The sequence below is a fragment of the Aedes aegypti genome, chromosome 3 (genome assembly GCF_002204515.2).
Source record: "Aedes aegypti strain LVP_AGWG chromosome 3, AaegL5.0 Primary Assembly, whole genome shotgun sequence".
Lineage (NCBI taxonomy): Eukaryota > Metazoa > Arthropoda > Insecta > Diptera > Culicidae > Aedes > Aedes aegypti.
The window spans coordinates 60,388,905-60,401,241 of NC_035109.1; the positions used below are offsets into that span (position 1 = coordinate 60,388,905).

At 36.3% G+C, this 12,337-nt stretch overlaps 1 protein-coding gene and 1 long non-coding RNA gene across 2 annotated transcripts in view; both read right to left on the reverse strand.

Annotated features, from left to right (window-relative positions):
* The window catches only part of LOC5566567 (A disintegrin and metalloproteinase with thrombospondin motifs 12), a gene marked incomplete at its 5' end in the record, with an annotated part of 109,827 nt that extends 99,716 nt beyond the window's left edge, over positions 1 to 10,111 (reverse strand). Inside the window, one exon of the mRNA XM_021848901.1 lies at positions 10,042 to 10,111. Coding sequence (XP_021704593.1) covers positions 10,042 to 10,111 — 70 coding nt within the window. The remainder of the gene's footprint in view (positions 1 to 10,041) is intronic.
* Positions 10,112 to 10,275: 164 nt separating this feature from the next.
* On the reverse strand, positions 10,276 to 12,013 carry LOC110677889. The gene is made up of 2 exons (XR_002501260.1): positions 11,350 to 12,013; positions 10,276 to 10,571 (listed from the first exon to the last, which is right to left on the reverse strand). It is a non-coding gene; the product is annotated as an uncharacterized LOC110677889 (long non-coding RNA).
* Positions 12,014 to 12,337: the final 324 nt, after the last annotated feature.

The following is a 12,337-nucleotide window of genomic DNA, read 5'->3' on the forward strand; positions in this document are numbered from 1 at the left end:
TAAAATTCATCGTAGGAATGATATTGTTTCGTTAATACAGATATTTAACCATTAAAATATATGAATTTCACTAGACTGTCCGGATATATTTTTCAACCTAGATAAAACCTGGAATTTTCGATCACATTCAGGAAAATTATTTTGAGGCTGTAATTTATGATTGAATATTTTCACAACTAAGGATTTTTTCATCAAAACTCAGTATTTACGCGAAAATTATGTTTCAATTCGAAAAAAAAAACCGGCTTGCTCTGCTATAGAAACGCTGGTCAGCGAGCTTGCATGGTCAGTGATGATCCCTTCGAGTATCAAATTTTAACGACATACCAAAACACCGGAATATGGAACCTGAAGTAAAACTGCATATTTATGCGACTTCAACCAACGCAATGCCGACTTCATTGCAGACAATGAAAATGAATTAACTTTTTTTACTCCAGTCGTAGGCGAAGACAGATACTTTACAATTTTTATTCGACAAAACATCATATTTTGGCCTAAATCAATAATCACGTAAAAAACCAGCAAAATTCTTACTTGGACCCTCTTATTTACAAATTGCACTTGAGATTTCTGTGTGTATACATCAATATCACCTCTATGGAAAACTGAAGTATTTCACACAGCAATTGAATACTCAATATTCATACATAAAACTTCTCTCCCCAGCGGACTGGGAGTACGAGGAAGTGCCGAATACAATAAAGCAAAATACAAAAGAAGCCAAACGTATAGACTATGTACAATTTAATTGGCAAACATATCATAAGTATTGAAGGAAATGTCGACACCGAAGTAGACATGTTTCCATTTCAATTATCAACAAATAATTAATGAAACTGTGCCAATAAGAAGAAAAAGACGTATACAAAATAACAAATTACCAGGTGTGGTTTAGCCCACATCTGAAAACCTAAAGAACAAGAAACAGAAAGTGCATAAATTATACAAAAAAGAAAATACTGCCACCAACTTACCAAATTATCAATGACATATGTAACCAACTCAACTCAGCCATTAACTCCGCACATGAAGAATATAATCGTAAGGGCGAATCCGAAGTCAAAATCATGTCCTAAAAAACTTTTTTAATTATGTAAACACAAAATTAAAAAGTCAGCAATTTCCCTTCGCGAATGCATTTTGACGGAAACGTAGGTGAAAACTCTTCCGATATCTGCAACCTCTTTTGCAGATTTCTTCCAAGAAGTGTATACCACCTACTCTGAAAGAAGGACCGCGACCGCAATTTCTTTTCTTTTTTCCCAGAAATTCTAATAGTATATCTATTTGAAAAATTATCCACAACAAGAAATCTTATTGGCACTAAAAACCTGGACGCAACTAGGGAGCAGGACCGGATGGCATTGCACCCGTGTTCTTCAAAAATCTCTCAGAAGAACTTACCCTTCCCTTAGAACGCCCTTTTTCAACATGTCTCTAAATAATGGAAAATTCCCAGTAGCTTGGAAATCCTCATATTGGTGCCTGTTTTCAAAAATCAGGTACAAAATCTGACGTACGGAACTATCGCGGAATTGCCATTATCTCATGTATTCCCAAACTCTTCGAATCTCTCGTAAACGACAAAATTTTCCAGCAAGTAAAAAACCTAATTACTTGTAGGCAGCATGGCTTCTTTAAAGGCGGCTCAACATCTTCCAATCTGCTAGAATTTGTATCTTTTATTCTCAACGCAATGGACAATGGCAGCACGTAGAACACGTAGTAAGGCATTTGACCGAATCGACATACCATTATTAATCTTCAAATTGCAAAAAAAATAGGAATGGAGCCAGGACTCTTGAGTTGGATCCAGTCATATCTATCACATAGGAAACAAATTGTGCGCTTTCAAAATAAATTAATCAGCACCCATTTCTGTAACCTCTGGAGTACCCCAAGGTTCTCATTTAGGCCCACTTCTTTTTATTTTGTATGTAAACGACATTTCCTTTTTACTTAGAAAATAAATTTCTTATATATGCAGACGACATGAAGCTCTTCATGGAAGTAGTAATTCTAGCGAAGCAGAAGAATTCCAGAATGACATTAACTTATTCTTCACCTTGGTGCCAAAAAGTTTACTTCAGCTCAATATCAAAAAATGTAATTCAATAGCATTTAGTCGAAAATATGTAACACCACCAATTGAAGTATTTTTAGGAAATCAAGTAGTGCAGAAGTGTAAAATTGTAAGGGATTTGGGCGTAATCCTAGACTCTAAACTCACTTTTGTAGAACATTATAATTCCATAATAAACAAAGCAAACAGCATGCTTGGCTTCATTGAGAGGTTCAGCAACAATTTTCAAGACCATATACTATTAAACTATTGTATACTACATATGTAAGACCAATTCTGGAATACTGTCACCTAGTATGGAACCCGTATCATGCCGTACACGAAGAACGCATAGAATCAGTACAGAAGCAATTCCTTTTATACGCCCTTCGGAAATTGAATTGGACTGTACTGCCACTTCCGTCGTATGATGCACGCTGCATGCTCATCAAATTGGAAACACTTAAGCAACGCCGGGAATTCGCAATGATTATCTTTATAAACAACTTTATTTCGAACCGTGTAGACTCTGCTGCACTTCTTTCTCAACTAAACTTCTACACACCCTCTCGGCATTTAAGAACAAGAAAATTATTTTCAGAAAAATCATGCAGAACGCATTATGCTCAAAACGGACCAATAAACCGTATGATGCGTCAGTATAATGTACATTGCGAATTCATTGGCATTACTATGTCCAAAGAGCAGCTTAAAACACAACTAAAGAACAATAGAAGTAATCCATAGCATGTAAGAAAGTATTGTAATTATTGTATGTAGTCTACCTCAGAGAATTTGTTTATACATAGAGAAGCGCGGATTCTGAAACCACAGGTTCCAATTGAACCGTCAAACGTGGTTCCAATCGAACAAATTCAATGAGACTCAAAGAGATGTATCGCAAAAAAGACGATGGAGTGTGTTAGTGAAAAGCGATACGAAAGTGACGTCATTGATAAGCTTGGTTTCTCATGGCGACTGATAGGATGATACGCACACTAAAATATTGTTTGAATGACCTCAATTATTGATAGTCATTGCAAATATTGTTTATAAACAAAGTCAAAATCCTCTCCGCGTTTCTCTAGTATAATCATATTCTCTGGTCTACCTATGCTTGACGAAATAAATAAATAAACACGATTGACGTATTGAATATATCTATGTTTAATCATTAAAGGAATAACAAACCTAGGGCCGGTAGCAGGTTTCTTTTTAGAAAATTTGTCGTTTTTTTATACAAGTCTCTAAAAAGTCTTTATCAAGGTATCTAGAAGGAAGGTAGTCCAATGTGTCAGATTTTCTATTCTGCTATTTATTTCAAAATGATAAGTTTGGCAAGTTTGTTTTGATTGTGAACTAACACTACATTGAAACAACGTATCATAAAAACTATTCTTCGACAAAGTTCGCTTATCAAGGCTTCACAAACAGCTATAGAATGATCCTTTTACACTCACGGGGTACACATTACAGGCAATTCCTCACCAACTTTCAAAATTTGTTGTAACATACAACAGCCCATGCTTTGTCTTTCTGAGTCGTGACGAAAAACTTTATGAATGCAGGAGAAAATTTTTACTTCACTGTATTTATGTTTGTTGGAGTAAACATTATCTAACAACTTCATAGAAACGGTAGCGTGAAAACAGTGTACACAAACCCGCCAGCTAGCCAACTCGCCAGCTGTCACTTCCACCTTCCCCGCAGCTTACCACACACGCACCCACTGACTGCTTGGATCAGTAAACCTGTCATTATAAAAACCTTGGTCTCTATTATTGATGAAAGATCTCTATGTTAACCAAAATGTTATCTTTTTTTCGTACCTTGCTTGCAGATACCGGACACTTAAGCGACGCCGATAATTCAAACGCTGTTTTAGATATGTTTCTGTCACAATTAGTACAAGTTATTCACATATGTACACATCAAAACTTTGAGTTAGGGACAAAAACTACAAATTAACAACGTTAAATTAAAAAAGCATGTCGTGTTCTTAAATACGGATATATGCACCGAAAAGCCGGACGGTTTCGAATCGAAATCCGGACAGAAGCGTTTTGGCTGACAATACACATGAAAAACTTATTTAAGGCACATCACTCGAGTCTAAAATCCCCAATTAATAGAGTTTATTGCATTTGTGTGTTTCAAAATATTAATTAAAATATTAAAAATGTTGAATAAAATTACAATTATTTTACCTGCACCCCATGCAAACAGCCTGCATTTTAAATTCACTGGATTTACACAATATCAAAAAATTTTCTTGCGTAAATCCATTGTCTGGTAAATACTTTCACTTTGTGTTATTTAATTACACACTTTTGCAGCAATTAACGTTAAAATATTTTCCATACGGTCAATAAATATTAGGTTTTTACGGTATGTCCGGATTAATGATCACTAGACTATAAATCCGGACAGCGTGCAAGGTAGCCTTTTTTTCACACCACAAATATCTACTTATTTGCACATGTTTTCCCCACTTTTTCGTGCACTACACTTTATAACTATTATTCCATACACTTTTCACAGACTTACTATATAAAATTGATTTTTTTAGTAGCTTCATCGTAAGCCGAGAGTGGCTGACGTTCGTTTCGAAAAAATTTAACTTTAGGATTTGATTCTTTGGAGAAACGACGTCCGACTGGTGCTGCCTATTTGTTTTTTATTTTTTATATATCATTGCAAAGGATTACTAGATGAAACTATGAATTAAAATGAAGAGCAATATTGAAAGCTATGAATCAAAATTATAACTATCATTTTTTGTTTGTTTTCATATTTAATTTGATGAATACAATAAGAGTGTCCGAATATTGGTACCGTCCGGATTTTTATTCACCACAGTAATTATTCTCATATTTCTCAAAAACTTTCTGCTTTATGAATTATCCTAGTGATTTCTCCAGAGATTTCACCCAAAATAATAACAGGAATTAATACTGGGTTCTCTCCAGAAAGTTTCTGGTTGAATATTCCAACATGTTTCAACAGGAGTCTTGGATGATGTTCTAGAAAAATCGATGAAAAAATCACCGAATGAAGGGGGGGCTTGTAAAACTTCCAAAAATGTCTTACGTAATTAATGGACAGCCCCCGGTCATCGTTTCGATAAAACAGATCCGATAATATCGATATTTGCACGGTTCCAAAACCACGACATCATTCACAAATGCTCATCGTTTCATTAATTTCGTGGTTAAACCATCGCTAACTACGAACGAATTCGACTACAACGGGGATTATTTCTATGCATAGTAATAGTATGTAAACCTAATGCATCGCGAGACAGATATGCGTAAAACGGCAGTGCATCAGTATTGAATTTTGCCTTATTATTAAACAACATCATAAAAAAACATTATACTTTGATGGTGTGAGCCTCCTTTTAAGAAATTCTTGATCAAATAGCGTAAAGAGATAAGACAAAATTGACTCGCTTATTGAACTTTTAAGAATTCTGAGATGTTTGTGACATTCACTTGTTAAGTATCGTTTAAGTCATTTAAGACAAAAAAAGTTTTTGTTGGAATTTACTTTCCTTATTTTACCTATCATGAGACAAATTTGATTGAGCTTTGAGCTTGAGCTTGATTGGCCAGATCAGCTGCACTTACACAAGGAATCAACCAGTTGACTGCTTGGGATTAACAGACACCCTCAGTGTATAAGTGCTGGTGATCTTCTATTTTTAGGCTGTTGCCTGCCACGTCAGAATGCAGACCAATAAGGGGAAGGGGAAGGAGTGTTGATGATGAACTGCGTCTACGCCAGTTCATGCGGGAAGAGTAAAGGGGTGGGGTAATTTTTGTGGCAGAGAGGCTCGTTGGTTTGGCTATGTACAAAGTACGAGGAAAGGGACGGGCCTGGGATTGAACCCATGACCTTCTGCATATGGAGCAGAAGCGGTAGCCATTAGACCACCAACCCCGTTTACCTATCATGAGACAAATTTCAATAACAATAAAGATGGCAATTTTTTTAAAATCGTCTTTTAATTTTGATTTTTTTTTTCAACGTAGGCCAATTATTTTTTTCAATATTTTTATTTTGAAATTTAGACAAGTCATTTATGCAATACTTTTTTGTAGGAGATGCCATTTTCGATTACATTGTTGGGAAAAATAACGGGTTAAAAAGTTTGACCCTTTTCAATGATAGTCGAGTTACATTTTTGAAAAAAAAACTAAGTATACAAAGTGGCTTACTTAGCCAACATTCAGAAAGTTTCATTGAAATCTGAAAGGGTGCTGCCAGCTCGGAATACGATTTGGCGCAAAATATGTTCTTTTACAAAACCCAATTTTATTAAATAGTACAAATAAACTAATGTTTTATTTGTAATAAATTTTCAATATATTTGGGTCTTGTAAGAAAATACAGTATGAATTATCTGTTATGTCTCACTTATCTATGTTGTTGTTTACTGCAATAAACAAAATTTTGTAAAGCCTATATATTTAATATATTTAGTTAATCAAGATGCTCAACTTCAATGCAGAATGCTGGAAAATCACAGGTTTCCACTGAAAATTCAGCAATTTTATTTGCTTGAAATATCAGCTCCGGCAAATGCCTGCAAAATTTGGATAAATCCAGCGAAAAAAATATGTTCATCGAATAAAAGGAAACCTGTTAGAAAAAAAAAAATCAATCAAATCGAACTGGTGTCAAAAATATTTTTAGTTATCACAGTTTTAAAAATCACATACACAAACTATCACCCATATGTAGAGCAGGAGTTCGAATCTAGTGAGGGGCAAAAGTTTGCTGGCTGAAACATAAAATATTGATAGTTTTATGATAGGCATACTTTACCATCCATAAACTTAAGTTCGCCGAATTTTTTCATCAAAAAATTGTCAAACACATGGTTAATTAAACCCAAAAATAGCAGTTATTCGCAAAACTTTAATTTTTTTCGCACGCTTAAATTAAAGGTAATATGTAGATTTTAAGCAATTTGCAATTATTTCCGTAAAATAGTATATAAATTGAACTTTCGCCCCGCTTTTTTCTAACTTTTGCCCCACTATAGGAAAAAATTTTCCAAGCATATATGCAAAACTAATACACCGCAAAGCATGCTTATGTTAGGCCTAGAAACGCTCTCAAATACCACGTTTCTATTTCCATTTCCAAATTACATTTTTTTTAAGGCATAACGCATAAGCCTGACGTACCAATTCGTAGCTCCGTGATTGACCAGAATAATCGAGTTGCACAAGTAACCAAGCAATGTAGCTTGAGAGTAACTTTCCATCTTTAATGTACAGTTTCGAGAATTTCCAAACATCAAAAAAGTCAATAACGGCGCCGGCCACGTCGCTTACGGTCATCAGGGAAGGAAGGAATGCCAGTGTGACATCCATTGTTACTACCCAGATAACCAAAATGTACGTATAACGAAATCACCTGGAGGATTTATATTCTGCAAAAATTTCACTTATAAAATGTCGCGAAAAGGCCTTCTCGTACAAAAGTGGAGCGATATGCGTGCATATATTATGTGATGAATAATAACATGCAATGCGAGTGTATAAATATTCATGCGACTTAACTTATGATAACAAATATTGATTTGAAAGCTGCTACGAATTGATTCGACTTACTTTGTACGAGTGTACGAGACGAAACAAAATGTACAAATGAGCTCAGAAAAGAAGAGTTTTATGCGAGGAAACTCACAATCTGACGAGTTTATCCACGGTGTTTTGCGCGGGTTTGATGTAATTTAGTATGAATAAACGAGTTGTAACGTGAACTTTCATGCGATTTCTGGTTTGTTCTGGGTAGGACCGAGATCACCGCTGCATCTCCATAGTTTTCATGGGAAGGATTTTTGTTAGTGGGATAGGGATCATAACTGCATGATCAGGATTCACCTTGGTAAGTGATACGATTTCATGAAACCTCAGTTCAAAAATAACTATCAGTACTTTCATAGTTATGTATTCTCAAGTGTTTGTGTGTATATAAAATGCTCAGGATATTGAACGGAAAGTAAAAAAATATGTGATGGAACGCAGTGTCATTTTGTACGACGTTTCATTGGCGGTTTTCAACAGCCTACTTGATGGCAAGACCAAAGTTTTGCCGGACACTAATTTAAAATAAAAGCATGAAACGAGCACACCAAATTTTATCATCCATCCTTGATTGAGCGGCTGTAAGCTACTTTAATGAGCCTGCTCATTGCACAAAGCTAAATATCACATCCGGTGACGAGAAAACCTGAACTTGATTGCAATCAGAACGCATGCAAACTAAAAGAGAAAAAAAAAACTTCGGTGACGCAACAATTTCTTTTGATGAGAATGAAACCAAACCGAAACTCAAACCCTTAAGGAGCACAAATCTAGAGAATGACAGCGGTTTCAAACTGAAAACTCATCGTTGCCCAGACAATCAAAATGTACAAATAACAAAATCACCTTTTGCGTTTATGCGATGCTTATATGTACAAAGTTTTCACGTAAGTGTCACGAAAAGGCCTTATACGTATAAAGTGGAAACCGATATACGTGCATATTTATATAATGAAAAACAGCATGCAATGCGGAGTGTAGATTTTAATGCGAACTGATCGCACTCTTTATACGATTTAATTTATTATAACAAAGTTGATTTGACAACTGCTATGGATTGATCCGAATTACATACGCTGTACCGAGTTATACGGCGACGAAACGAAATGTAAATTAGAATTGTATGCATTTTTGTATAAATAAACGACTTTGATCGTGAACTGTTATGCGACTTTTGTTGTGTGTGGTTTGGTCTACCACCAGCGAGTTGACAAATCGATCAAGCCTCAGCTCGATTTGCTTGTCCGGCTCTCCAGACTCGTGCTGCCCAATAAATTTGAGGTCCAGCTTCGATGCAGCTTTACCTTCTGCTTGGGCTTTAACGAAAAACTGGTCAGCCTATAGATACTTTTTGTTTTTTTTTTTCAAAAAATTGCACTAGCCGAATCTAGTAATTTGCGGAGACGATAAAATATATGACTGATCAATTTTAAAACAGATCTGTTCGCACGTGCTGCCTTACTGCGATCTTTGACAAAAATTACATTTTTTTAGTCTAAAAATATTAAATAGCCATAGTTTTCCAAATCTCTATCTCTTTACTCTACTGAAAACTGAATTATTGTTTAACATTATGTGTCCTGGCAGTTTTCGTCGGGAGATGATTAAACTTGAAACAAATACTTATATGCAGTACAAACAAATACTTATATCAGGAATTCACGTTTTATCCAATCACAATATCTGTAACATTTAAGTCATGGTAGGTATTTCATATAGATGCATCACGATAATATGTGAATACTATTCGTTCATTTTGTTGGTTAATAGTCGTCGCGCGGTTTGCCACCGTCAGACCCACCACGCCGCTGTTGTGAACGAAAAGCGAGCTTTTTTTCACTAGTGTTGTTACAAAATACAACAGCGCGGAGCGACTGAAGTGTTAAGTGAAGAATCTCACCGTATTGAAATTTATTGCATAAATAACTATATTGTTATTTTTCTTAGAAAGCCATATATCGGAAGTATTAAGAACAAACCAGTTTTCAGGAGAAATAATGTCAAACTAAACGATGGAACTTTGAAGATTACTGTCTGATTTCCAGAACCTTTATATTGTCGTCTGATGATTATTGCAGTTTTTTATGTTAAAAAAAACCCCAACCAAAGTTGCAAGTGCATTCATTGCAGATCGTAAACCTTTAAGTACACCCTATTCAGACCGTGCGGCCCCATTATGCATCTCTCATCTATAAAGTTCACGGTAAATATAAGGATGGTTGGTTAAATTTTGTCAGCATTTGAATTTAGAGATATTGGGTCCTATATGCTCAAGCATAAGATCGAATAGGCTGATGTAATTCATAGAATAAATCAAGTTCCACCTAAATAATGTTCCCCTACTATGCCCCGATGACATTGCATCACACTCACCTACTTGATGTTCGAAACCTGCTCGCGTTTCGCACAGCGCTCGACATGTGACCGTAATCCAAAATTGCAATGGTCAATCGCACCACTGATCCACACGCAACACATGTTTTCGCGTGATCTGCCCCAAAAACCTCCCCACACGGAAAATTCTATCTTTTGTTTTTCCAATTATCAGCACTCCGGCAACTTTTACCACAGTGCATGCTACCACACACGTTTCCGATTCTGTTTTTATGCGAATTGGGCAAACTTTTTCACGAACAAACGATATATTTTTTTCCTTGATGATATTAGCACTTTTTTTACAGCAAATGGATAATTTTCACATTTTATTCAACTTCTCTTCAGTTTGCCACCCACCCATTCCGTATGGTCAGCTACCATAAAAAACATTCGCACAACTGCTCTTCAATTAAACATTGGATCATTCGAACGGCGGTTTACCTTCCAAGCGCGATCAAACTCAGCAAACACGCACTTTTTCCTATTTGGATCTCGCTGACTCACTAAACTGTATCGTTTTCACGGTGCGGCTGAAATCGTTATTAATGGAAAAAATGAGCATCAATTCTACAAGGTATCGTGTTCCCTTCGTTAATTTGCAAATGTTTTATTGAGGAAAACAATAGAAATAGGGATTTGGAGATGTCCCTATCTCAAGGGATATTGTCATGTCTGCAAAAAAAAAAAAAACCCGTGCATCGTTCACCATTCAGGTTTTAGTCAAATAAAATATCAGATTTACGTTAAAACATTTTAAAAGATATGACAATCTTTGCATCATCCATGTGGATTTTGATTGATTTAGTTGATGGGTAGCAATGGTTTGTGTTTAAGTGTTATATTTGGAAGGTTTATTCTAGGACTCACGTATATACTATCTTGTATCAATTAACTCTATTAAGGAAAAAAAAAAACAAATTTTCATTGTCATGACATTCGACGTTTAAAAACCATAGTATTTTAACACCTTATATTGAAATTTCACACTACATTTCATTGTAGGAAATGGTTTAAAATTGTGAACCTGTCGTATAAGCTTTCGTTATGAAATTGATTGAAATTAAATCGGTTATTAATTTTGGGATACATCCATGCTTTAAAACTCAAATTTCATGCGGCCCAGATGGCCATAGTTTGTGAATGATATATGATGCACGAAGTTTTTTTTGCAGACATGAAAATATCCCAACAATTTAGGGCCATTTTCATCTCTTGTCTTGTCATGTCTTCATGTCAATTTCAAATACCTATTTCTGTCGTTTCTCTCGAAGAAACATTTTTCAAACTCATAAAAGGATACTATAATACCATATCTTTCGAATGGTGGATGCAAAATTGATGATCACTTTTTTTTTTCGTTATTACCGGTTTTCAAACAAGCTGTGTATTGGCTCTGGTTTCGTTTTTTTGCGCTTTTTACGCTTCTATTTTTCGGGCATTGATGATACCCCAACCCTCTCCGGTAGATTGGTAGTGTAAAGCTTGCCTTTTCACTTTTGCAACACACTTAAACCTCCACTTCCCGTCGAATTTCCAACGAAAAACACTCAAAGCGGGGATTAAAGCACACGGGGGTCAATCGAATGCACAGTGAAGAACTGAACGCGCGCGCTTCCGCGTCGCAAAACGCTTCTGACCATTCGATTCCTTCCGGTGATTGATATATTCTATTCAGGCTGATCGAAATCTACGTTGCCTCCGGATTACATCACTATCCATTATCAATCGATCCGTTCATTTTCACTGACGGTGCACTATTTGTGCCCTTACGCGAGAACCTTTCCGGTCGTAAGTCAGCTAAATCGCGGAAAAGAGCTCTATCCCGCCGGGGATGCGAAACGCGGATGACGCTTAAACTTTCTGAACCGTGGAAGTAACGCAAGACCACCGCCGCCCGCCGGCCGTTCTACCTAGGGAGGTTGTAGGATAGCCTCCCGATCGGGATAAACCCACGTCCGGATTCGTACCGCTCGCTCCGGTAAACTGATTCACGTCGGCGGTTACGATCGCTAGATGAGCGAGCGGCGCCGCGCCTCGTTCCAGTTGAAGGGGCGTTTGCGAAGTGAGCGAAACGTTTGGTTTTTGCGTAGCGTAGCGCGGTAAAGGTGATGAGAGAGATTCCGAGACTTTTTGCGCAAGTTGCTATAATGTTGCAGTTGCGTCGAAAATTTTGTTTTAAATTTGTTTCAACGGCCACTTCTACAATTTTGCAGAAGGCCTTATTCGCCATGGCACCAGTTATTTGCCACCTCGGATTATATATCGTTTTTCGGTATACTATAAGGGAAGATTCAAG